The following is a 26,987-nucleotide window of genomic DNA, read 5'->3' as shown; positions in this document are numbered from 1 at the left end:
ATATTATATAGTCATAGTAGTTCTTTTTGCAGGAATATTCAAATACCGATAAGGACTCAGAGTTCAACCTTGCCTTTCTCAAGTGTGCATGACCTTTCTGAATTCTGCTACTAATTCTTTTTACTTGTTACTACGATTCTATCCTACAACATTCTTTCTTTGGAGACTGTGAGAAAACAAGTATTTTTCTGGGAGAAATACTAATGATATGACTGAAACCCTACACAGTAACTGCGTACAGTAGTGCTGCTGAGACTCTCACAGCTCTGCTCTATGGGGTTTAATTATTCCACCAAATCATGTGAGAGGAATTTGAGACCGTTACAGGACCAGCTCTTACTCTGGTGTTATCTGTCTGCTCAGGAATGTGAAGAATAGTTTTGGCTTTGCGTTCTGGTAATTGCTACCATGTTTGTCAAATCGTTACTCTCGCTTCTTGGAATGCCTCGACATTGCAGCTCTGCGCCGTGCTTTCTGGTCCCTTGCTTTGTCCATAGGGACATCCAGGCAAAAATTGTATTTACAGATGAGACAGGCTAGACTCCTGGTAGAGGTAAAATGGCATCTGTGGAAGAACAAAACTGTTGCAACTGTAGCAAGGGGAAGCACAATGTTTGTGTGACTAGACTGTCCTACAAATTGCCCAGTTGAGAGAGATTTACTTTTGTGTCAGGAAGATTTAAGTTGGGAACTTGAAGAGTTCTGCTACATGGAGGATATATAACAAGTGTAAATCAGAGAAGAAATTTCAACTGTGATTGTTAAATGCCACTAATGCTTCCCCACCCACATTATGGACACTTCGTAGTGTGAATGTCTCTTTTGGTTTCAAGTTATGTAGCTTTGAAGTTTAAGCTGAGGGGAGCAGTGGGAAACAACTGCTGGGACAGGGAGGCAGGAAGAGCGATTGTAGTGTTTCCTGCAAGCTCTCTATTTTTATACAGAGTTGAGAATACGAAGCTCTTCATGAAGTCATAAGGTGGTCGTTCTTGTCCATCACTTTGCCTATAGAGCTCCTGTTTTTCCCTTTGTCTTCTACCTCTGTCTTAACAGCCAGAGGTCACATGTGAGATGAGTTAGGAAGACAGCTTGCTTTCTGAATTGTTTCAGAATTCTTTCAAACTCGTCCTTCTGAATGAGAAAAATCTGACTCACCTCTAAGGTACTTTGATTATCCTGAAAATGGTGAAAGAACATCCACAACTATTCCTCCTCTTTATCCTTCTCTTGCGCTCTTGAATGTTCAGTCTTTCTCAGTGCATGGAGGGGAAAAGCTGGCAGCTGGAGACAAGATTCTTCCTCTCCACCTTTAGGTCCTTTCACCTATGGCTCTCATGGGACTATAAAATAACTCCAGTAGTCAGCTTCCAGCTCCTCCTTGCCTGAGGCTGACACCCAAGAATATAGATCTGTTGTAATAAGTAGCAATATCTTCAAAAGACAAGAATCCCAGGTGGTAAATTCCCTTTCCAGCTTGATGTGAATTTGTGGCCAAGTTATAAATGCACAGAAAATGAGACTTATGCATGTGGTTATAACATCTTAAACTAGAACAGCCTATATATACTTGCATAATAAAGTAGCCTATGAAAAACTAAACAGCAGGAACTCCACTCAAGCACATGGTAATTACAGCAGCTACTAAGGAGACGGAGTGATCTGGAGCTTCAGCAAAAGGCAGAGCTTGGAAGTAAGAAAGTCTCATTTTCACATTCCAGCATTGCTACTGACTTGCTGAGTGGCCTTAGGCAAGTTAATTGCGTTCAGATACCGGGGCTATAGCGAGCTCGTTCATGAAATGTCTGCAACTTCCACTGCCTTCACGAGAATAATTATTGGTATCTTCGCTGCTGCTGTGATAACTGGTGCAGATGGAGTGTACATGATACGTTTGTAAAAACAGCAAAATTCTGCCAAAGTATTGTGTATCACAACTGTTGCTAGCACCACAGTGATAGAAAAAAATAAATAAAAACATAATTTGTGTTAAACATGGATGGTAGTGGCTTGTCCCAATGGGATATTGTGTGAGTGGACTGAGGAGTTCATTTTGTAGAGAGTATTTTGAAAATCTGTAATACTGTGAATTACTTTGTATTCTTGCTATGCATATTACACTTACTGTGTATTTTTATGGGGAAGTTCAACTGTATTATTTATGACATTCTGTATAGATAGGTGTACACAGAAACCAATACTTAACTCAAGACCTTGGCAAGTTTTACAGCCCAGCTACAATATTTACTTTAGTTACAGCAGTGTGTGCTCTCTGGCAATGCAGGATGTTAACCCTTCAACCACTGATTGGATTTTCATGTCCTTTGTATTTGGCTAACATTTCTGATGATAAAATAGTTAATGTTGGAAAGTGCTAGTTGTCAGTCATATTTTTTCTTTTCATAGCCTTCCCTGTACTGTTTGCCCCAGCTAAGAATGGTTAATACTCTCTTTTCCCCACTCTTTGGTTTGTGTATATGTTTTTACATGTCTCATTTAGCATTTCTATTCTACAAGCAATTCTAATTGTTACTCTAAAATAGAATGCCTGTTATTACAGAGCATAGCTCATTATACAGATGCTGCTCAAGGACTATTTATAAAATGAGAATGTGCCAAGAAAGTCTGCCAGGAATAAAGCAGGAGTTGGTGGGGAGGTGCTTATCCCACATAACTGTAACTGCTTCAGTCCTGGGACTTAGTCACTGCAGTGAAAAACTCCATCCATCCATCCCTGGTGCATTATGTCAGATTTCTGCCATGCCACTTACTCGGTTTCAGTTAAGAAACAACAATGAAAGCTCAGAGACTTTTTCCCCCCCTTTTAGCATAAGTGTAAAAACTGAGATGATGCTTTGAAGAGGGGTGCAAATCAGAAAGTTGTCCTGATTGCCTAGCCAGTATTTTCGTGAACCGCAATGAGAGGAACTCGGCTTCTGTTGGAATTTAGAGATGAAATTTCATGTCAAAATCAATTACAAAAACCTTGTTGCACAAAGTTACAGTTGTCTCTAGTGTCCATCAAAAGTACCGCAGCAAAGTTCTGCTGACAAAGCTGCTTGACAAGTTAAGAGAACAGCAGAAAGTTTCAGAATAGCTGAGGCAGAAAAATGGTGTAACGTTGATTTAAATCCCTTGCCAGATTTCCAGAAGTAGTGTTTGCATAAGTAAAGGAAGTAGTTACAGCTCCAGGTGAGTGTTACCAAGGCTGTGCCTTTAGGGGTAATAGGAACGTGGATAGCTTTTGCAGAGGCCTACGTGACTCGGATGCTTTCAAAACTCAATGCTAGACAGACATCTCTTGAATTTTACTTAAAGAATCTGTCTGGGATACTCTGGCTGTCCCAGCTGGTATTCTTTTGCCCCCAAAAATGCAGGCTAATGCCCCATAATTAAGCATTGGAACATGTTCCTCAGAGAGGTTTTGAAGGGTTCCCTATCATTGAAGAGTTTCAAGACCTGACTGAGCAAAGCCATAAATAACTTGGTCTAAATTCAGCGTTGAGCAGGGAGCTGGCCCAAGTGACCTCTCACACTCTCAACCTAGTTGTTCTGAGTGACTCTCGTGTTAACTGATTATGAAGTCAGCCAAAAATGTCTGTCTGGAAAAAAAAAAAAGCACTTTTAGGGACAAGATTTTTCCAAAACAACTAAATCCATGACAGCTAGCTAGGTGACTCAGATGGGAAGAAGAATGAGAGCACCCACTTGTCCATGGAACCTGGGAAAGGAGAATATATGCAAAATGCATCTTAATTGTTGGATCTTAGGTTGATTGATGATGATGATGATTCCCCAAGGTATGGCTTTTTTAAAAGGCAAATATATTTTTACTTATATGTACTTTCTCTGGTGTCAGCACAGCAAACCATGGAGTCCTCACAACACTACATTAATCAATCTTTGAGGATGTGCTTGTAACACCTAATTATGGGGGAGAGAAAAGGGAATAAAAATGAAATAGTTGTGTGATTCTGAACTAATTGCAAATTGAGGTACTAGAGATCAAGCAAGGAGGCCTTCCTTATGCAGCCAAGACAGGGGAGGTATGTGCAGTAAGGTGTCTAGCAATTTTTTCTACTTTTGCTTGAACAGTATTTATTAGAGTAAATGGAGAGCTTTAATCATGGAGTTAATCTGAAAATTAAAATAAACTGGAATGTCAAATAAGCTGTGCATTCTAAATTGCAGCAGTCGCTGATGTTCATTAGTCAGACTGAAGCTGCAGTCGTGTTTCGCAGAAAGGCAAATAAAGAAAAGCAAAAAATTAAGACTTCTGTTTTCTCAGCATTAATTTCCAGTGCATTTACCTGCACAGCTGCTGCAGTCCTATTATCTGACTCATTACTTTGTAAACCACTTTGAGATATCTTGAATGTGAAAGCTGCTATATAAAGCCTTATTTATTTCTATAACCCTGAGTGCTCTACACAGGCCTAAAAGCTCCCCCCCTTCTCCAGCATGACAGGGGAATGATACGACTTAATGTGCCATATAACTCTAACTCTGGATTGAAGAAAAATGACCTTGAACTGAGAGGCAGGCATTTTACATTGTAAAGCAGACACTTAAATTTACCTGTCAGCTGGAGGGGGGGGCATCTTACCTCGGCATGGTTTAGAAAGCGACGTCAATCCAACTGTTCATTGCTCTGAAGCCACAGAGAGCTTGATTGCTGACCCAGGCGTTTTCAGGTGATCTGTGTGAATGTTGATCGGTATGTGGTAGAAAGGAGAGCATTTTTATTTCGGCCTCTCAGACCATTAGTTTCAGCCCTGAATTTTCTGTGTCTTGGTCATAGGGAAAACTGGAACTCTGTAATAGCATGAAATGTTATTTGTTTAGGAAATACACCATGGTTCGGGCTTTTCTGCAAGGTGGATATGCAGAGAGCAATCTTTCCACTTCGTGTCCAGTTCAGTCATGTTTTGCATGCCTTGCGGTCTCCTTATTTTACTGAATATATTGTTGCTTTTGTAGGAGACATTTAGAGCAACTTCATATTCTCTTTTACCAGTAGCCTCAGTAAAGTGGAAGTACCTGATGCTGTGACAGCCTACTTGAACAGGCCAAGCCTAGATAGGCGAGACAGAAACAGAGTGGAAGAGAAGAGGGGGACATGGACTGCTGCAGAGAGTCGTGGCAGTTACATGGCATGTCAGTGGCGGAGCTGGGAATAGAGACGAGGTTTCCTGATTCCTAAACTAATATCTTTATTGCTGGCTTATGCTAACAAGCCAGGCAGCAAATCCACTCCATTTGGAAACATCAGTTCTTCTTGTCCCTCTCATACAAAGCCAGACAGAATAATTAATCTAATGAGTTTTTTTGTTTCAAGACCTTCTAAAATTGCGACCAGCAAATCTGTAATCATGTTTGAGCATATAATTGCATCATATTCAGCTTAAAAATGATGAGCAAGAAAAGCATCTCCAAAGACTCATTCAAAGTGTGAGGGGACAAAAATAAGATCTAGAGAAAGGATCCACCTTAGCTGGAGTGTCCCCAGTGACCTTTAAGCACTTAGGAAATTGGAAGTCTGCATTCCTTGCAAATGCAGGTTTCCCACTCCCCTTTTGGGGATACTTTGCGCATTGAGTCATAAAATGTGCTAGTGATCGCTGCAGAGCACAAAAGGAACTTAGAGGTGTCGAAGAGGAGAGATGAGAAATGTCAAGGATGACTGAGGTGTTAGTTGCATGGCAGTGTGCTTGGGATTTCTCAAGGAATGAGAAAGTGTGGGTGTTAGGAGCATGAGACCTAATCCCATTTATTCAATTACATGAACGCTGCTTCCAGGAGAGTAATTCCCTTCAGGTTAGCGCTAGTGTCCAAAACTTAAGACTTTGTAAAGGTATGTGTGACTTAGATTTGGGCAGTTTGGCAAGATTTTGCTTAATAGTTAAATCCTAACACACAAGTCCTTTCCAAATCCCATGTATCTGCTTGCTGAAAGCAATGCTGAGACTAAACCCATTGAAATTAAACTCTATTGGCAGTTTTCTGTGTGGCTGGATCCCAGCTTCCCTGCAACACTTAAAATTTGGTGCCACTCCCATCACTGCAGTCTGGATGCCTATTTCTAGGTCCAGCTGTGGACTCAGATGGCCCATGAAAAGCCATCAGGACATTCATAACACTGCCTTGCATATATGAATGATTAGAAATGGGTATAGGTTGTAACACAATGGAAATTTCGATACTCTTGAGGAAGTATCTCACCTTATTTACACTTATACTGACCTTTTCAGAGTTTTCTATAGGCATGAACAACCTCCACAGTAAATGTCAGCTTCTGCTTAGAATCTTTTACATGGGTAGTTTTAAGTTCACTTTTTAATTGCGTAATATTACCATACGAATGCTGCACTGAAATTGAAAACTATCCTAAACAAAGTGGCTGTTGGGTTAGGGATCTTTCACTATTTTAACAGTATGAAGTGGTTTCAAAGAAGCTGTTAGAGTTGCTTTGAGGTGGTGTCTGCTGTGGCTTTGTTCTAAAATTTCTCATATGACTTTCTGGTGGTTTGTGAATGCAGGCCATGCCTGTAGGATGGTAAAGATGAGGCCAGGCTGCAGTTGGATGCTGTGTAATGTTCCCCTTTTGGCTCTTGAAAAATGTCTCTGTACTTCCTCTATTCATTTCAACTAAGTATCTCATTACATGCTGGGGCCCCAATCTTTATTTTTTTTTTTTTAACTTGCTAATAGATTTGTTTGTGGTTGTAAAATGTGTGTGTGTTTGGATAGCTAAGGCTTCAGAGAGCTACTTCTCTCCAGATCATGTTGTCTTATCTCACGTTTTGGTCCAAATTTAAGTCTTATAGCAAGATCCATGTTTCCAGGAAACATAGAATTCTATGGGCAAAGCTGGTTTGTGTCACTTCTGCCTGTGATTATCGGATAGTCAGTCAGTGCATCAAACAGCAGGCATTTAATAATAGAAACTTTCCTGGTTTTCTAAAAAGCTGCAGAGAATGGTTGGCAGAAAGGAAGAGAGTGCCCCTTCACTCCACGCCTTCAATGTGGTACATCCCAGTGCATCCTAATTCAAATGAGAGAGGAGCAGCAGCATCTTCTCTTGCCTCTCACCATCTGTAGCCCCTGCCTGGATACCGTGCTTTGAGGATGGATGGAAAATCTCTGTTGTTTGAAGGCATTAAGGTTTCTAGCTTATGCTGAAATCCATGATAATTAAGTACTCAGATACTGTACCTTGAAAACCTGGGCTGCAAGGTCCATTTTTTGTTACAAAAGTTGAAGAAAACCTTCTGTTTATGCTGCTTCCACTCTGGCCTGACATTTATTTGACATTGAAAACATCAAATTCTTTTTCCTGGATACTTGGGAGATACTTGAATTGCCTGACAGCAGCATAGTGACTGTAATTGAGACAGATTAGAGGCATTGGGCTGCCTTTTGGGGGTGTGTGGCAGCTTTCATGAAATGGAGAGAGGAATTGAAACACACTTTTGACTTTGGAAGCTGTAGCAGGAACTAATTAGCAATTTCAGGACACAAACAGGATTGGAGGAAGTGTTTGGGCTGGTGTGTAATAAATTATTTAATAACATGAGGGACTCCTTCCATATGGTACTTGCTTATAAAGGCAAGATTGCCTGTAATGAACCGAACTTCCGATATCAGTCCTGGTGATTAGGAGTCACTGACCTTTCATTTCTCTAGGCTGAGACTGGACCTGCTAGCTTTTTCTCAGCTTGGATTCTGATAACCTTTCCCAAAAAAAGGTTAGTTGTTTATATCCAAACATTTCCTTCCTACTGGGAAGTATTTTGAAGTGTTTGATGTTTCTGTGACGGTAGATCCACTGGAGAACATACAGATTTAGTCTTCCTTCTTATTTGAGGAATGCAAGCTGTGGAGTTCTGCTGCCCTTCACTGCCTTAAGCTGACGGGCCTCTAACAAGCACCTGAATTGATATGAATAACTAAATACCTGTTTTAAGGCTTATGACCATTTATGAGACTTTATATAAAAATCATGGTGAGAAGCAGAAGTATAAGTAGACTTCGTAAAGCATGAGTAACCCAGAAAGATGTTTTCAAATTGGCTTCCAAGTGTAGTTCAGTGTGTGTGAGCTCTGAAAGATTTTGGGTTTTTTCTTGAAGTTTTTTTTCCCTTGGCACTGAAGATAAAACTCAGACAGACTGCGAAGGGGAGAACCTGACAGGTGCCAGCCCGAGTGGAAATACTGTCTGTCGATCCTTGTCTGTCGCAGCTCTAAGCAGCGCCCATCGCTGATCCATCCAGACACTTGTCAGGAGTGCAAGCTTTCAAACCCAAGCAGAAAGTCTCTCAGCAGCAGGACAGTGTTTTGAAGTGCAGCCAGTGGAAACCCCCATAGTCCCATACCTGACAAAGCAATCCTGTTTCTGTAAATTCCCGAGTGATGGAGGATTTGGTTTTGCCTTTGCTGGTTAAGATTCACCACCCCAGCGCGCAAAGGCAAAGAAGGGCTGATCCCACAAGGTGCTGTGGGTTCCCCACACCTAGACTCACCACAGGGCTCATGGAGAGAAATAGCATCCATGGAAGATCTGGAGGAGTGTGGCTGCTGCATCCAGGCAAAGAAGTGGCCGCTTCCTGCGATCCGCTCCCCCCGCCCAACACCAGCCAGGCTGCCAAAGTGGCTGGCTGCTGCCTTTCCTTAGCTGCCAGCTATGCAGTACCACCTCGCGGGTGGTTACGCACAGAGCTCTCCAGTCCGACAGCTGGTTTCCACCTGATGCCGGATCGTACAGCTTTGCACTGCGTGGCACCACTCTACAGCCCCATGTGAGCTTTCATTTACTGGCTTACTATGTCTCAGATAAGTCATGTAGCAAGGGAGGGCACTTAGTGGGACCATACGCAACCTCGTGATCCAGGGCGTTTCATAAAACCTGTTTTGGAGATAGGAAAGACAGTGCTTAAGATGTCTGCAGAGGTGAGAAAGTGTTTTCTGAGCACTTTCCACCTTTCTTGTGTAACTCAGTACTTAACGTCTGACGGTATGTGGATATTTCAACTAAATAAGTGTTGCCATGTAGGTGGTTTTTTTTTTATTTTGCCTTGCAGCTGTCTTCTGTAGTGCTTCTTCCCCTTTTCTGTGCTCCCCCACTTGCTGGGGTTTTCTGACAGTTAAGTTTATAAAGCTGTTCGACATATAAACAGTTCTGAATAATATCAGAATCTTTTTAATAAAATAAATTTACTTAAGTGGCATCTGGAGCCAAGGACTAATGCATGATTCTTTTTGCAGTAAGCTTTTCTCTGCAGACAGTTTTCTACTCCTGAGCTGGGAGGAAGCTAAAAGCTCATTAGCTTCCTGGAGTCAAAGCAGCTGATTGGCATCTGGAACTGCAAAGCTGAGTTTTACAGGGGCTTGAGGCCAAAAAAGGGCAATTTGGTACACATGATTGTTAGCTAAACACGGACAAAAGACCAGAGGAAAGAAAATGCTTAGGTCCAGACAGCCACAAGTGGAAGGAAGGACTCCCTTAACAGTGCTGTTGATTTTCAGTGATGACTCTAGTTCTGAGACATTTTTGTGTTATGAGGCTCTTGGACTTGTTGGTAAGATACCAACAGCAACATATTGTATTTTATTACTGGACAGAGCTGTGGTGTGATTGGATTTTTTTATGGCCTTTCCTTCAGGGAATCACTCGGTATCTCTCTCTTTAATAAACACATTCTGTACAGTAAGCTCAAACCTTCTGACGGTTGGGCTGGACAATTAGGCATCTGCACTAGTAACGGCAGTGAAAAAAGTCTCTCTTAGATCTCAGGTCTGTTCAGCTGCATCAGGTGGCAGCTACGATCAGAAAAGCAATAGTATGCTTTAGTGAGCTGTGTATTGGTTTTGTAAGGAAAATGCCTTTACCTGGCTTTTTGGTTTTTTTCAGCTTAAGGAAAAGTCCCTGAAAACACCCATGTTCTGGCATGTATACGTGAATGTACAGTTGTAAAACCACATTGTTTATATAATGTGAGAAGTAATAATTTTCCTCAAGTTCCCAATCCTCATTAGCTTTGCCAGCCGTGTCTCTATTCCTTTTGCTCCTTTGGGAAAGCTTAGCTAAATGGTAAAGGCTTGCAATATGCTCCAAAAAGCAGTGAATTCAAGCACTACTAAGGAGAGAGTAAGTTCCAGCCTAGAGATTCTGCCATTTAAAAGCTTTCCCCATTAAGAAGACGGGTCCATTTTCACACCTGCTTTTATCAAATGAGGCTTTCTGTAGCGTCACCTCATACTGTGTCTTTCCAGAGTTGCAAATGGGGAACGATCTTTGGCAGCGCTGTGGATTTGGATTATTGTGGCGTCCCCACGTGTTCTTGGCTTGTGCTTGCAGCTCAGAGGATGGACATTGACACCTCCGTGAGCTCCTGTGTTTTCTACTGGTGTAACTGGCCCAAACGCCGGAAGCCAGACAAGCCGGACATCAGACAAGCCGGAGGGGCTGGGCAATGTTCTTATTCCTACCGTGGATTGTGCGGTCCTTGCGCTTGCTATTTGTGGCTGCAAAGGAGGGGTGACAAAATAGAGCTGTTTGGTGCCACACACAAGGAGAGACCCCTCAGGGCCTGTGAGCGATCACCAAGCATTGCCATCTGTGTCCTTTCAGAGAGGAGAAGGAAAACAAGTCAGTCATGTGTAATTCTGGACCCTGGCAGAGACAGGAACAGACGTGTCAGAAGCACCCATGGTCAATAGTAGCAGCGGCAGCACTGAGATCTAAAAGAATAAGCATGGACATTTGACCTTGTCCACTGTTGTTCTAATATTGCTGTTATGTAGCAGACAGCATCTGGAAATTCAGGTTTTCCCTCCCAGGGAAACATAACGTGATCAATGACACGCTTGCTATTGATCTCGTATGTATGGGCCAAATTGCTGTCTTAGAAGTCCCCAGCGCAATGCACATCATCGCGTGCCCAGCGTCCTTTTGGTATCAGCTGTTAGAGGTGTGTGGCCAACCTGAAAGCTTCAGGAAGAAGCTTCCCTGGAGGCAGGAGGCAAGATTGCCTGCATCTAAGAGCATTTGCATTGCTGCTCTCCTGGCATATTGATCCACTGTCAGTGAGATCACCAGCCTGATAAGCCTAATCTGTCTTTTGTCTTAAAATACTGTAGTGATTGAAACAAGAGTAAACTACAAGAGTAAGACTACCACAGACACAGAATTTCTCCAGGCAAGAGAGCGTTCACCCCTAGTCTCAGGTGTGCCTGAGCTACCACCAGTACAGACAGTGGCCTTGCACAGCTAGCAATGTCACGCTGTGAAACCCTGCAGAGCTGGCAGAGCTTTGGTGCGAATTAGTTTCCTATTCACTTGCCAGGATTTTGGACCAAGTCCCATTTTGAGATTTTTGCAGTGGTGATGCAGGGCCTGGAGTGCATTCTGGGGGCTTGCAAACACCGTGGTAAGCTGCTTTTGGGACAAGGGAACCTGTACTGCTGAACAGATCGTGTTTGATATGTAGCTCACAAAGGACAGACTCCAATGTGTGGGGTGTGTGTGTGAGGGGGACAGAATGTTGTTTGATGTTTGATTTTTAGATACAAATTGCATTTCAAAACAGACTTGCTTTTGGAATAACGTGATTATCCTGTTTCCTTTAAAAGAAGATGCATTCAGTTATCACTGTGAAGTAAATAAAAATAACTTTGGATCAGAGAAACTGGCGAGAGAGCAAGTGTTAGTATATCATGTACTGTACTTAGTCTCCAAGGTCAGATGCAAGTCTTCTGGGACTGGGGTAAGGCAAGCTATTTACATGAACCATCTATTTTAATCATTCAGCCAAAGGGCTTAATGTTAACTTCGGGTCCAAAGCATTGTTGCTTGTAACAATCGTGTTTCTCAAAAACAAACAAAAAACACTGCCAAAGGTGACCTACAAATGCTTAAATGTGCTACAATTCACCCATATGCCTCCTCTCCCTTTCAGTGGAGACCTTTAGCAACTCTCCCTTCTTTGCATCAACCTGGCTCCCAGGTATTTGTTGTCCTTCATTACCAGCCTACGGGAACAGCACATTCCCCTTTTGAACTAGTAGCTTGGGTAGTGCTCTAGTTATCTGCAGCAGCATTCAGATCCTTATTAAGTACTGGTCCTCCAGAGCCTTCACTGCTGATTAGTGAACAGAGGAGAGAAGGTTGTTAACGGAACATCTCCAGTTGCCAAGAGACTTAGCTGCATGTGCTTGAAAAAAGCCTTTGTTATTGGGCAGTGTGTCAAACGCTGTTGGGAGAAACGCTGCTTGCAGGGCCTTTGGAAAGGGAAAACTGTATTAGCTTTAAAATGCCTGCTCACAGAAAACAGAAGTGCTGGAACTCACACAAGGTCAAAATGGGTTGTGTTTAATTGAGCCATGTCTTTGCTGAATTGCATATTCTTTGGATATGAAGTGGAATATAACCAACCCCTTACAAAGCACTCTCTATAAGAGGAGTTACTTTGATGACAGCTTGCGGAGCTTGGGAAATGTAAAGAATAATAGAAATAGCAAAAGACAGTTTGCTTTCCCAGGCATCCTTATTTCTCCTGCACTGCCTTGCCCTCCCATTTCCTTCCCTTGCTGCCTTTCTGTCTTCCCTGCAGTCAGCCTTGCTCTTTTGTGTCGGTTTTTTTGCATACCTCCACACTCGGTAGTGCTGGTAACATTCCTGTTACATCCTTTGGGGTGGGGGGCTGCTTGCTTCCCTTTTTAACTAGCGTGCCATTGCTTCTTTCATTGTGGGAGTACGTGGTAAGCTGGGAAGAGTTTACGTAATTTCAGAACTTGTGTGTGACTTAGTAGATTAGTTGGAAAGGTCACATACTATGATGTTCATTTTCTAAACAGAAAAACTCCTCTTAAACATTCCCTCAAGCCTGATTTGAGTCTCATGTGTTCCATATTATTCTGGTTGTTCTTTTCAATAGTATTCAAAGGCTGTTCTGTCTGTCTTCAGAGTTCCTGCTCAGTTGTGGATGCTGCATTCTTGATTGAATCTCTGCAGTAAGCGTAATACCTGTCCTGACTTGTGCTGTACCTTGAAGTGAAAGCTATAGGGACTGCTCAGAAGTCTCCACCTATTATTTCTTCTTCATTTGTCGCAGGAGTTTGCTATTGCTCTGTTGTATGACACTCAGTATTCTACATGTATCTTCATCAAGCTGCATTCTCCATCGATGATGCCAAGCATTTGGCTCTGTTGGATCTGGCTGCATTTTCACTACTGTTAAGCCTTTCAATTAGAAGAATCTTGCAAGTTTATGTTGGCATTCAAGCTGCTTTATGCACCGGGTGCTGAAGCACAGCGTACAGATGGAATGGAGCTGATGGGTCGGTTTTTTTAAGGATCTGATTACTGTTTTTAGAAAAGTAACCAGCTGCCTCCCCCCTGCCTTCTACGGGGTTTTTCATGTCGTCTATTATAAAGCCATGCTGTGGGGTGAGGCGTTCCTGGAAGGGAGGGTTGAACTGCTGGGCTGATTTGCTGCTTACATGTTCTGAAAACATTTCTGTAGCAAATATTCTGAACTCCGGTTTACAACTGTTTAAGTTGCAAATAATGAACCACATAAGCTGTAATGAAGTTACCAGCCTGTTGTCGGCAGAGGGCAGGAATCCAAGATCTGCAGAGCTTTTCTTTCTTGCAGAATGAAGTTGTTCATCTTTTACTGACATTATTCTTTTTTTCTCTTTTCTTTTTTTCTTTTTTTTTCTTTCTTTCTTTCTTTCGACTCATAGCTTCCTAGTTGCTTAGGGAGCTGCTTTCTTATTCTATGAAGTCTGTTAGTCTATGACCTTGCAGAGAAGTTGCCATTTGGGCTCCTCTCGCTCCATCTGCCGGTAGCTGTCACATCTTGCGCTCAGAATTGGCCAGCGCAGCGATGGCCACGTTGGCGAGTGGAGTGGCTCGGGATGGGCAGATCAGCCCTTGAACTTTCATTCCTAATCAGCACATCCTCAGTGTGGTCCTGGAGCGCATGTCTTGGTTTAGTTTCATCCCAAAAGGAGCCCAGGTGGTGCTGCCACTTCTCTGTGTTGGGAACCAAAGCACAGTAAGTGCGAAATTCGCTTCAAAACTGGTCCAAATCAAAACACAAATGTAAATATGCCTATAAACGCTGCAAGAATTGAGTAGCTATCAGAGTTTGGTTTAATGATTTTTTTTTTTTTTTTTCCTGAGGGCTAGGGGTTTTTTCATTTTTCCTACAGTATTGCCAGCATCTTTCCAGCTTCGTATGAAATTGCCTCTCTTTTTCAACAGCAACCCAGAGTTTTTGCAGCGGTAGAAAATGAAGCAGGACATTTCTGCTACAGCAGTAGAACTCTCATCTGACCAGTATCCATGTGTGTATAATTTCCCATGCCTGCAGGGGGAGAATAAATTCTAAATGGGATGGGTGATGAAGGGATTTGGCAACCTTCCTCCAAAGAGAGTTGTCTGAATTTGGAATTAAGCTGGTGTATCAGAGATAGGCACCTGGTGCAGTATTTTATGTTATTGCCAGAACGTAGCTAAGTGTAGGCACAGTATCAGCATTGCCAAGATGAAGGCAAATAGGTCTGTGGAGGAGATAATCCAGGAACTGCTGCATCATTCTCAGCACAAGGACTGAGCATTGAATGGGTGGAGGTAGCTAATCACACCCAGTTAATTCCTCAGGTGTTTTCTGTTCAGGATTGAAATTGCTGGATGTTCTGTGGGCAAATAAAGGATAATCCACTTGGCACCTCCTGGTAGCATGAGCTTCACACAGAATGAATCCATTTGCCAATTTTGAGTAACTGCTGCAAAGAAGCTCCTCTTCCTTTTTTCAGGAAGAGGAGGCTACGGCATGTTGGTGAAGATGAGTCTAATGTGGAAGATCTTCCTTTGTATACACATTCCTGCCATTAGCTGGGAGGGATGCTTAGATGCTGTAAAACGTCTGCTACAATGACATCAGCATCTAAGGCATTTTCCGTTTCTTTAAAAGGCAAAAGCTAATATAGTGAACTTGTTTACTTTGCTTTCTGCAGTGAAGAAAAGCAATAAATGACTTATCCTCATGCTTTTCCAGGAGGAAACAGTGTAGATTGCAACTCAGCACAAATCCGTAACTGATGGAAAAAGTCTCATTTATTCCTGGAGAAATTATCTTTTTAAGGGTAGTGCTGAATCTGGGCTATCATTAAAACAGCTTTTTAAAGAAAAGGAAAAACAATGGATGTTTTTCTCGTTTGATGTGTTACCTATCAGTAATGACCCTCTTTTCTCATCTCCATTTAAAAAATGGATATAAGCAATTAGCCGTATATTGCACAAAAGTAGCATTACCTGAAAAAATAATTAAGATGATCTTGAAATTAAGGAAATCAGTTTTGAAGAGAAGCAGGTGCTTAATGGAGGTGAGACCAGCTGTGCTTCCCAGGAACGCGCTTGAAGCGCTTCATGGAAAAATGTGCGAGGCTTCCACACAACACTGGAAGGAAATTTATAATAATTTAGACAAATTGCATCCTATAAATAGCAGAGCTGGATTCATTAGGACAGGAGGCAGATGGAGAAAATATAAAACTTGTTTGTTTCTTTTTAAGGCACTATAACACTTATGAAAAGTGTCAGTTTGCTGTCAATGAGGGGAAAAACCCTCCGGTGCAGCAGTAACTTTCTCACTATTGGGTTCTCATCTCTGCTAATGAGGAGCCATCCATGAGGGGTATTCATAATACTTTGTTTTAGCAACTCCTGCCTACTACTCTCTGGCGTAGCCAGGCTGACACAGAACTGCTGCAGTGCTGGAAGCATGCAGCAGTTGGGGGACGGGGGACGTGAGGGAGGACAGAGTTTCACGTACAGTGCGTAGCACTTGCTAACTCTGTTAGAACAGATGCTAATGGGGCAGAGGCATAAATGTAGTTGGAAAGTGGGGATGTGTGGAGTGAGGTGGGAGTCATCCACCAAACTGACTAAGGGTTATGCCCCAAAGCAGAAATGTACTGGTAATTGGTAGAGGAAATGCTGTGCATTATTGAAGAGAGAAGGTGAAGACATTTTTGAGATGCTCTTACATTAGTAAGTAGGAAAAAGGAGAGGCTTTCATGCATGAAGAGAACTAATGACAGAAAGCGGGTGGGAGGTACATGACTGGAATGCAGCTCTGTCCACGGGAGGTAAGCGAAGGCGAGAGGGTTATTGATCTTAGTATTCATACACAGTGAGGTGCTGCAAAGAAGGAAGAGTGTCCAGCCAAAAAGGAACGTACAGACTGACAGAGAGGGCACATTGTAGACTGCACTTAAATAACGGGAGAGGGTGAATGTGGGGCTGTTTCCAAGTATGCTGAAATTATGACTAGGTGCTTTAAAACAAAGCCGTCAGAGAAGACTAGCATGCTGTTCAACCATAGGCAAATCTGAGCTCAAATACAGAAGCAGTAAATGTTTTGTATGAATATTATCTGTTAATGAACTGGCTTTCGTATCTTTTGCTGATCTGATTTACATTTCAGCAAAGCTTCCTTAAAGTAACAGTGTCAAAATTCCAGTAAGCTATCCTAAGAGATTTTTTTAAGTATTAGTGTTCAGGAAGGGAATACTGCACGCTTATCAGGCAGCCGTGTTTCCTCTTGAGGAGTTCTTAGATTGCTAATTCACCTTGTGAAGTGGCAGAGGAAAAAGTTGATATGAAGGTCATATTGGAGTCAGATAATCACAAACTTATTTGAGGAATGAAGAAAAGCTATACAACTGTTCATGCTTCATGTATTAAGTAACTATAGTTTTTCTCAGCATACAATATAGAGGGCAATGATCCCCACGCAAGGAGAGGACATGGGAGAGGAGGAAAGTAAGTGGTATGGATTGGCAGGATGCCTTTGGGGATTGCATCTGTTGTGGCTTGCACATATCTGTAGGGTGTCATGTAGCAAGCAAGTGGTGGCATTAAAACCAGTCACAGACATGGAGCAGGTTAACTCTGCAGTCATTTGAGAAGAATGCAAGCGTGCCGGGGTGCCTGTGAGAACATGGATCCTCATGCATAGATCAGGTTTTTGGTATGGAGTAAAGAAACCCTTGGCGGATGAAGTGTGTTTTCTTGCTTTCAATAGGATAAATAAGCCCTGTATATCCAGGGGGTTAACATGGCCTGTGTTTATGGGTAGTGTTATACAAGTTATGCGAGTATTGAGTTCCGAGATCTTGACTCACATAGTCCCACAGCAATAACTAGTATGAAAAATATGGGGAAATAGTTAGATTTGAAATGTAAGGCTTTAATTTCAGAAAGCCTTTAGCAACAGAGGATTTTTAAAAAGAAAAAAAAAAGAATATCCTCTTGATAGGGTAGCATTGTTCAGTTTTCTTGCTTCTAGGTTTGATCTGAGATGTCTGAAATACGATAATCTGTGATATGTGCTGAAAAATATGTATGAGAGAGATGGGTGATTCTGAAGAGAAAGTACTTGAAGAGAGGGAATGATTTGTGTTTGTAGGTTTCCTGTCTTGCTGGTGGAAAACTTTCTTTGAATTATGCTACGCTTATAGGACAGCATCTTGTTATGTGAAAAACATTCTTTTCATGTGTACGAATGTAAAAAAAAAAAAAATACAATTCTTCTGCTCAAAACAAGCTTCAAACTTCCTCTTTGCCCAAGCTCATTCACACCTTTATACTTTCTTTCACGTCCTGTTTTTCCAAAAATCCTTTCCTAGGTAATGCCTGCTGAACTTTATTTATTGTAAACACCCCAAAAGCCACCAATCCAGAAATACCTTCCAGCTACAGTGACTGCAAATGAGTCTACATTGATGATAGGTTGCTTGTGCCTTCCTGCACTCACCAAAACACTTTAGGGAAATCAGGTTTTTGTTCACATAATCTGAACAGCACCATGGTCTTTGAGATTATGTTTGGCAAGTCCTTTAACAAGATGTTTGGATACTCTTCCCTCATTGATGCAGTGTATTGTGCCACGCTTCGTGAAGAAAGATAGGTAAAAATGGCTTCAAAATATATGACAACTTGGAATGATGAAGTTCTTGCCTAAGATCCCCTTTTTAATGTGGGTAGATGGATAAATCCTAATCCTTTGGATGAGGAAGTCAAGACACGGATGCTACTGTCAGTTACTCAGCATCACAAAAGGAAATCCATGGCAGAGCTGGGAATAGTTCTCATTCCTGTCATGCTTGAACTGCAAAGCTGATAGAGTGACTCTGGGGATATTTAGTTAACATATGTGTCTGTCGCAGTCTCCCGGTGTGGTACAATGCAGATGTATTTCTTTACCTATTTGAACTGGAATCAGAATTTCTCCCTAACCCTACCAGTTGAGGATTCTAGTCGCTTTGACATCTGGCATCTTTCTTTTGTCACCTAGGTGTGAGAAGGGAGTGGCTGATGCAATTGTGTAGCTTGCTGTCTCTGGCCCTGTTGTTTGTGTCTGTAAAGGTACTGAGATTGAGATAGATTTCAATGAAGACAGGAGTGCAAGGTGAATTTGCAACCCAATCTACAGATGCAAAGTAAGAATTGTTGCAGACAAAAATTGTCTCCTGTCACTTTGTTATTCCACAGATATACTCAGCCTGCTAGGCAGTGTATAGCATAGCACAGATTTCAGAAAGAATTGTCAATCTGAAGACAAGCAAAGGGACCTTCAGCCCAGGTGAACATCCTGTGTATGAGTTCCTGTGTGCACTATTTTCAACAACTGTGGATAAAAGGTCCTGGATGTGGCAGAAGCCCTTCTTTCTGTGGTGTAGCTTTCTCTTGGCTGCTGTTGTATGTGATTAAATAAAGGTATGTTACGTGTTTATTTGTACATTGCCTTCTCCTCTTGTTTCTGTTCTCTTCCCCCCACCTGCAGGCTTTGAATTACTGTACCAGCCAGATGTGGTCCGACTGTACCTCTCCATCCTCACTGAAAGTCAGAACTTCAACACTCTGGAAGCTGCAGCAGGGGCTTTGCAGAATCTCAGTGCTGGTAACTGGACTGTGAGTGCAGTCTTCTCTTAGTGTCTTTTGTTTCCTTTGTAAAAGTAAAGAACAAAGCTGTGTCCCATTATAAGTGCACTGTTACTTTGTGCATTTACATCTCCTTTGGAGTTTCCACCTCCTTCCTTTTTAAAGAAACTATTTCTATCTTACTTGCTCACTTAAGATGTTTTGCACCTTCTGGACAGATGGTGTTTATGTGGTGGAAGTGTCACTGAGCTCATCACAATTTAACCATGACCAGGTTTTACTACTTAAACCACTTAACTATTGCTGTGTCCATTCAGAAAAGCCTGTTGTTAGATGGTTAACTGTCCTGAATACTTAATTCAGTGGATTCAGATTGCTCAGGGAACTGCACTCCAAAGTATTCTGTGAGATCCTCTCTGAAGCATCCCCCCCGCGCTAATCAGGCAGTTCTCTCAAAGGTATGCCTGATCACTTCTAGAACCACATGGTGAAGTGGGACTGAGCAGCAGCCTGAGGATGAGCAGGGTGGTGTTTCACAACTGTCTTGAATACTGCCTATTTTAAAATCAATCATGGAACAGAATAAAAGCATGAGATTGGAGGTGGGGGGAGATAACAGCTGCTTTGGATGCTTTACTGTTTTCTCCAAATGACCTCTTTTTCCTAATCTAGGAAGATGTGTTTTCACACAGAGGTGTGTACAGAACAGATTCTGGCGGATAATGCTCCTTCCTTCTATTTCTGTCCTCTTTTCCCCAGCAGCTTGCTAAGCTGTAGGATGAACTTTCTTTCTTGGTGCTTGATGAACTCGAATGACGGGTTGAGTTATAGATGCATCAGCACACACAACCTGACTAGTCTTTGCAGAGAAAAAAAAAAAATAATTACGACACTGAAAGAAACGCCAGGGCAAGGAAAGGGCAGGTGTATGAACTCAAAGTACTTTGTGTTGTTTCTTTTCCCTTGTGTGTTCTGATCAGTGGTCCACGTACATCCGTGCAACAGTGCGGAAGGAGAGAGGCTTACCAGTGCTTGTGGAGCTGCTCCAGTCCGACTCTGACAAGGTTGTGAGGGCTGTGTCAATTGCTCTGAGAAACCTTTCCATGGATCGTCGCAATAAAGATCTTATAGGTATCTTCTGATCTTTTCTAACCAGACTGGGATCTTGGATACCCTTGAGACACCTCACATTTTTCTGTCACTTATGCTGAGAATTCATTTTGTATGCAGTTTCCATCTGCACTACCTAAGATTACTCTGCAGCCACCAAGTGGAAGAATGTCATCTCGTAATGTAAATCCAGCCCATTCGACCAAGCCGTGGTTTGAGGGGAAATCTTTAACTCAGGAGTAAAAACAGATGCAGATTTCTGCAGGAGAAGGGATTGTGTGTAGGTGTGCAGAGGAGTGGGTGGGTTAAGAGGTTTCTTGTCTCTTCCTTAGCTCTGGCTGACATGGCACTTGTGCTCCTAATCGCACGTGGTGGTTATGGAGATGTTGCTCCTTAGGCCTGCTATTTAGATTAGAGCAGGAGTCTTGCCCTTGGCATGCTAAGCTAACCTGAGGAAGTGCAGTGGGCTCTAAACTCCCCTTTTTCTTGCTTCCTCCTTCGCTTCTCATCCTTGTGCATGGTAGTTGCTTGTAGAAGCTGGACAGCAAGCAACTTACTCTTCTTCAAGTTAGTTCTTCAGCAGTGCTCATTAGCTCCTATCCAAGGGGGTAAATAAGCATTCACCTGCCCATAAGCAGAAATCTGAAAGACTCAGCTGTGAGTTGGGTTTTCCCCTGGATGCCTTTATATTTAAGTGATGTATTTGTTTAAACTATAACCTTGTCAGGCCAGGAAATATTGATCACACGTATAGGGCCATCATCCAAATTGATACTAACAGATAGCAAGGTGGAATTCTGCCTTAATACATCAGGTTCTTTTTTTAATAGTTCAGAGGTATAGCTAGGCAAATGGTACAGACAGACACCTGGGAGTGATAAACTCTGGACTCCTTGTTTTTTTTCCAGTACTATACACTGAGAAGGCTAACTGCACCCAGGAGGAAATACTCTTACCTTTGCTGGGGGAAGGTTAATAAATGCATGGCTGCACACCTTGCCCCAGAAGGCCTATTACAAGGCTAAGTTGAGTAAGCCATGTGCGTGTATTAGCATGAATATGTGGCATTAGCCACAGCTACTGCATGCTTTTTGCCTCGGGCATTGCAAAGTATGATAGATGCTGGCTGTAAAATTCTCAATAAAGATTGCTTTTTTTTTTCCCCCCTCAATACCTTCTAGCGTTCACGATGAAAGAGTTTGTTTTGGGTACCAACTCTCAATCACCTTGAAATAATGAATGATAAATACACTGTTAGGTTACAGTCTTGAGGTTCAAAACATGTGCATTATTAAGTTTTTTGACCTGGCGAACACCCTTGAGTTTTTATCATTCAGGATGGGAAGCTGAAATTATTATTAGGGATGACTAATGGTATCTCTTCCTCTTATCTAGGTAGTTATGCCATGGGTGAGCTGGTAAGAAATTTGCCCAGCAGGCAGCAGAGATCTGGAAAGAACCTGGAAGAGGATACAGTGGTTGCAGTGTTGAATACCATCCATGAAATCATTACTGACAGTTCAGAAAATGCAAGGTCTCTGATCCAGACACAGGGCATTCAAAAGCTGGTAGCTATCAGCAAGTCAAGGTAAGTGACAGTTGAAAGCAAAATGCTTAAGAACTCACTGCAAACATGAAAATGTCACTATGAACAGCAGATTTTGCTTTGTGAAAGTGTTTATAGCATCCTAACCGTTCAGAGCCTTTAATTTCAGAGCAATTAATGTATATGCAGAAAAAATGGTCATCACCTTTAATACTTGATTTTTTAAAAAAATGTTAATTGAGTAGTCACTTCAGTCATGTTAAGACATGCTCTCTCCTTGTCAGATACATCTTAGCACCATGTATGCATTTAGCAGACATCATTTGGAGTGAAACAGTGATCTTTAATTTTTGTGTAGGAGGCCTTTTTTCTGTGGCAGCATTCCATTCCTGGAATGCCAGTGATGAAATCTGTTTTTAAGTAAAATGGCTAATGATGTGCAGTAATCTTTCAGGCCGAAGGGCTGGCGGTGGTAATGTGAAGTACAAATTTTGACTCTGCAGTTCTGTTGAAAACTGTGTTCTGACTGCTTTAGAGAAAAGTTTGCTTCATATAGTTCAGCCAGTTAGACCTTACCGGTGTGATTTCCAGCAAACTTTTGGGAGAGTGGCTAAAGACTTTGTTGGGTTGCATTGTTATGAAATGTGAGAGCCAACCAAGAATCTAGCCCTGTATTATTTTATAGACAGTGCTTGTATACTGACTTAGTAAGGAATGGATAAAATTTAATTTTCTGTTTAAAAATAGCTTATTTTTTGCTGACCCAAATTGCTTTGTAAGGTATTCTAAACCATAAAGCAACTTCATTGAATTGTGAGGAATATATGTAAGTAGGGGTGAAGGTTTGAAAAGTGGCTTAGAACTTGTTTTGTTGGGTTTTTTCCCAAATAAATCCAGGCAGGATGGAATCCATCTGTTTTTTGTTGATGACAGGTACAAGACAAAAGGGGTGACCCTGGCCTCAGTGTTTGCCTAGCAATATATGTGAAAACCCAGAAATCTGCACTATTTACAACTTTTGGACTTTTTTTTTTTTTGTCAGCAAATACACATATGAAGAAGTCACTGAATGATTTCACAAATATCCTATAGCTTATAGGTTCAAAGAATAGTTGTATGGAATTACTAGGTTATCTCCTGGATATTGTTTTGGTGCAAAGGGGTCAGCATGTGAATAGTCTTATATTGCTTGATACTTAAGCTCTAATTTTATCTTGCAAATCAGTCAGTCTCCCAGAGAAACAAAAGCAGCATCTCACGTTCTTCAGATGATCTGGAGCTATAAAGAGCTACGAAATGCCCTACAGAAGGATGGGTGGAACAAATCGCACTTCCAGGTAAAGAGGCTGGGTCTTAGATTTAGTTATGGAAATGCCTGAGTGGAAGATGTCCTAACTTAGTCTAATATTACAGTCTGATAGATTGTGGGCTTTGGTTCCGTTGTTCTAGGCAATAGCACAATATATTCAGTCGCAGCATCATGCATATACTTGCTGGGTATGTTTTTCAGTGGTGTGTGAAATGTATCTTTTTCGGTTCTGGAAGTATGCCACCTCGTGTAGGTAGGCCAAATGCTGGTGCTTTACTGGAGGAAGAATTAGCATGTCTTTTCTTAGTTGTCTCTCATTTGAAACATTCCATCTTGTAACATAGGGCAGCCACCTGTTCTTCACATGCAGCCTCCTCATCTTTCCTTGTGAAAAGGTTTTGCTCCTTTTACAGACCAACAATGCTGCCATTTATATAACAGGAAAAAAAATCTCACCAACAGATCTATATGAAAATAAAAAGTATTCCAATGCCATATTATCAACAGAAGGGGAGCTTAGCAGCACTCTATAATCTCTCTCCGTACTGTTGATTTGTTTATTTTTCTTGTTCCACTTCCCTGAGTAGCAATTTCATATTTATGTGATTTTTTTTTTAATTTTTTTTTTTTTATTTGTCTCGTAGTCTGTTTCTGCAACTCCAAAGGGTTCCAAAAGTACTGCTGGCAGGTCTGGCTATGACGACAGCACCTTGCCTCTGGTGGATAAAAGTCAAGGTCAGTTCTGCTCTTTATCACTTTTTCTATTGCGTTTTGCTTGCTTGTATTCTGGATTTGCCACATCTGTGTTATGGTGTGATGGGTATTATTTGTGTGGTGATTTTTACCCCACAGTCCCAAAATGATCAGTCCTGTTAGCTGGATATGGATAGTATTCCTTCCTTTGTGAAATGTACACTACTGATGATGTTTTCTCAACTTGTATGCAACATAATCAGTTAAATCTCCTGGGAGAATTTGGGATAGACGTGAGTTGGAACTTTGAAAGAGAACACCCTTGTTTGACAATGTTACATATTAATAACTCTAGCCTTCAGCCAGGCAGTGGGCTTGGCCTTACCCCTGCTCAGTATTGGAGTCTTTTCCTTTCTAAATAAATGTGCCTGTTCCGGCACTGCTTCTTCCTCTGCTGCGCAGTTGTTTTCATTGGAGATGGTTTATCCAAATGCTGGCTAAACCTGTCTGTGCTTTCTCATGAGGCCTGATGCAGCTGTACCAACGCTGGTGTAGCTCCAGCTTTAATTTCATTATGATTGATTCATCTCTGAATCTGTTTTTAGTTTCTAACGCTCATATGTCAAAATTTCTTTTCAGAAATCTTTAGTCTCCTGCAGCAGAGTTTGCCATGTTACACTTTACTTGGTTTAACTGCAGATTACTGCAGAAAAGACAGCCCCATGCTGTCCTGCCTGTTTCGACCTTCCCTGTCTTTGATCAAATCTGGCAAATTATGCAGAGGATGACTTGGGTCAGTTCTCTGATCTGACAGTAAACTTTTCTTTGTGGGTTAGCTTTCTGTTGGCTCAGCAGGCTGCTAGATCAGACTGTGTGCCATGTGAAGCTGCACCCTTACTTATTTTCTTTCTCCTCTATTCTGGAGAGAAGCTTGTTAATAGCTGTAGGTAGTCCAAAGCAGAATTGCAGTTTCTGTTATCACTTGGAGAGAAGGAGTTCTGTATTACAGTGCCAGAGCAGAAAATACTAGGATTGCATGTGCTCTCTGGAGACTTTAAATCAAACTTCCCTTTCTGAATGGATAACAGTTGAATAGTTTGGGTGTGGTTTTAGTTTTTTTACAATGGTCTCTGCAAACCTAGCGTTTTTTTACAATGGTCTCTGCAAACCTAGCATTCAGTACTTTATGGACCTCTCTGGTCCTGTGACTAATTTAAAAATACCAGGTGTTGAGAAAAGCAAATTTAACTCGTTTCAATGTTTCTGTTTTATAGATAATGAGAAGGCTGGGAGTCGTGATATGATACCTATGGATGAACTTGGCCCAGGTAAATTCAGTCATAGATCAAATCCTCTGTCTGTTTCAATAGAACACACTGTCACTCATGGGAAAGTTCAACTATTTCTCTAGGAGATATTCTTTCAGATGGATAAATCTGACATTTAAAAACAGAACATTACCTTACAAAAGATTGGTCGTCATCTTTTTTTTTGTCTTTTTTTTTTTTTAAAATACATGTAGAGTGTACACACCGATTTCTCCACTACTTTAAGCATATAATGGAGCTGTGCTGACCTAGCTTTCATTCTAGTCTCTGGCCCTTGACGCAGCTGCATTCCCTATTACAGATCTGGAAGTCTGGGCATTCAAAGGGGAAAAAGAGTTGAAAATTTACTTCAATGTAATGCTTGTGTTTAAATCTGTTCTGTCTTTATTTTCTGTAGGTAACACTAAAAATAAGTTAGTATGTATGATATTCTTGGCTCCACCTTTCATTTACCTGCATCTAACTGGGCCTGGCTTTTCCTATAGACTGAGAACACCTAGTGTCAATGAAGTGCTTTGAGATTGATAAGCTCTGTAGTTTAAGACTTGTACTTTTTTCTTTACAGAGGTGGATAAAGGTGCTGTGTGGTCTCTTGGGAATTTGCTTTACTTCTTCCAGTTGATGTTATCTTTATTTAAATACCTGTATTAATGCCTCCAAATCAAACAGTTTGATATACTGCTATTTGTGATTGTAGCTGAAAAAAATAGCAAGTTAGCACGAAGCTGAAAGCCAAGCATGTTCAGAAGTTAAAATAACAGGTATATATTACCTTCTGTATTCTTAGAAAAATGAGATGCCACCTGCCATGAATCAACTGTCCATATGTATTTTGCCTAGAGGAACACTGAAACATTTGTTCTCACAATGGAAGAAAATAACTTCAGAGAAGATTGCCTGGCAGGATAGCTGTGTGCTAGCAGGTGCTGCAGTATGGGCAGTGCTGACTGTTTATAGTCTTAATATTAATTGTTGCTTTATGCTTTCAGGAGTTACTGGTGCAGCTCTGAGTACAAAATTAAATGCAAATTAACAGCATATGTACAACATCAGGCAGATTCACTGGGCCGTTCTGTTCTCCAATCTTTTTATCACTATTAGAAGATGAAATCTGTGTAAGTTTTCCTGACCCCAGCTCATGAGTGCTTCTTAAGTCCAATATGACTATAACTTTTTGCTGTTCCAGAGGTCAACTGAGAAGGGACTAAATTAATTTATCTAATTTACTATCCTTAATTCCAAGGAACTGGAATAACAACTTAGTACTTCATCTCTTTCCTCCAGGCTGTACCAAATGCCCTATGTTTTTTGTCTTATGGGCATACTTACGTGAGGAGTTGCTCTAGATTGTATTTTCTGATTTTAACTTCATTGTGGACTATTGTATTTTGGAGTTTTTGTTCTTTTTCCACTCGGGAATGAAGTGGCAGATATAAGGAGCAGAACATCAATGTGCAGTTCTCTGGGTTTGTACCTCGAGTAGGCAGTTTGGTTGTATCCCCACATACTCCCCACCTGTCTATGTTGAGCCTCCAGGAAAGACTGTACCTCACTTTTGTTTGCTAAGAAAATGCATGACAGAGTACCAGAGAACGTTGTTTGGCATCCCAGCTTATCTTATTTCTTTATATTGCAGGAAGTCCTGTGCCCTGGTTTCAGTTGTGTGATTTCTCCCTTGTCTTCCTCTCTCTCTGACTTCATTTGCCCTAAGACCTTCCGACTTTACATGAACTGTCTTTCGGAGAATTCTCATCTGTCTCCAGCTTTATGTTGTCCATTTAATTTAATTCACATGCTTCCAGATTGCATAGTTTCTGCTGTACTGCTTTGGTACTGCACTGTAATTGCCTCAAACATGTCAGTGTGGCAGTGCAGAACTCAGTGAGTTTCCATGCCACACACGTGTTAGAGGTACCCATCCATTCAGCCAGGTCCTTCCACCCCAGTGGTCGTCCTGCTCCCCGGCAGCGTACAAGACTGTGCGTTCCAGAACATCACCGCCTGTCTGCTGCCTCTTTTTTTATCAGGGTTCAGCTGCCTTGGTGCCTGG

At 41.6% G+C, this 26,987-nt stretch overlaps 1 protein-coding gene across 14 annotated transcripts in view; it reads left to right on the top strand.

The window, feature by feature from the left end:
- ARVCF (ARVCF delta catenin family member) overlaps nt 1-26,987 on the top strand; it is a 287,124-nt gene that overhangs the window by 247,572 nt on the left and 12,565 nt on the right. For all 14 annotated transcript variants that reach the window (XM_054844462.1, XM_054844463.1, XM_054844465.1 and 11 more), the window contains 6 exons: nt 18,854-18,981; nt 19,932-20,082; nt 21,457-21,649; nt 22,833-22,944; nt 23,561-23,651; nt 24,884-24,937. In XM_054844462.1, coding sequence (XP_054700437.1) covers nt 18,854-18,981; nt 19,932-20,082; nt 21,457-21,649; nt 22,833-22,944; nt 23,561-23,651; nt 24,884-24,937 — 729 coding nt within the window. The remainder of the gene's footprint in view (nt 1-18,853; nt 18,982-19,931; nt 20,083-21,456; nt 21,650-22,832; nt 22,945-23,560; nt 23,652-24,883; nt 24,938-26,987) is intronic.

This window comes from Grus americana, chromosome 16 (assembly GCF_028858705.1).
Source record: "Grus americana isolate bGruAme1 chromosome 16, bGruAme1.mat, whole genome shotgun sequence".
Classification (NCBI taxonomy): domain Eukaryota; kingdom Metazoa; phylum Chordata; class Aves; order Gruiformes; family Gruidae; genus Grus; species Grus americana.
Note: the sequence above shows the minus strand (reverse complement) of the source record. Positions and strands in the feature narration are given on the sequence as shown.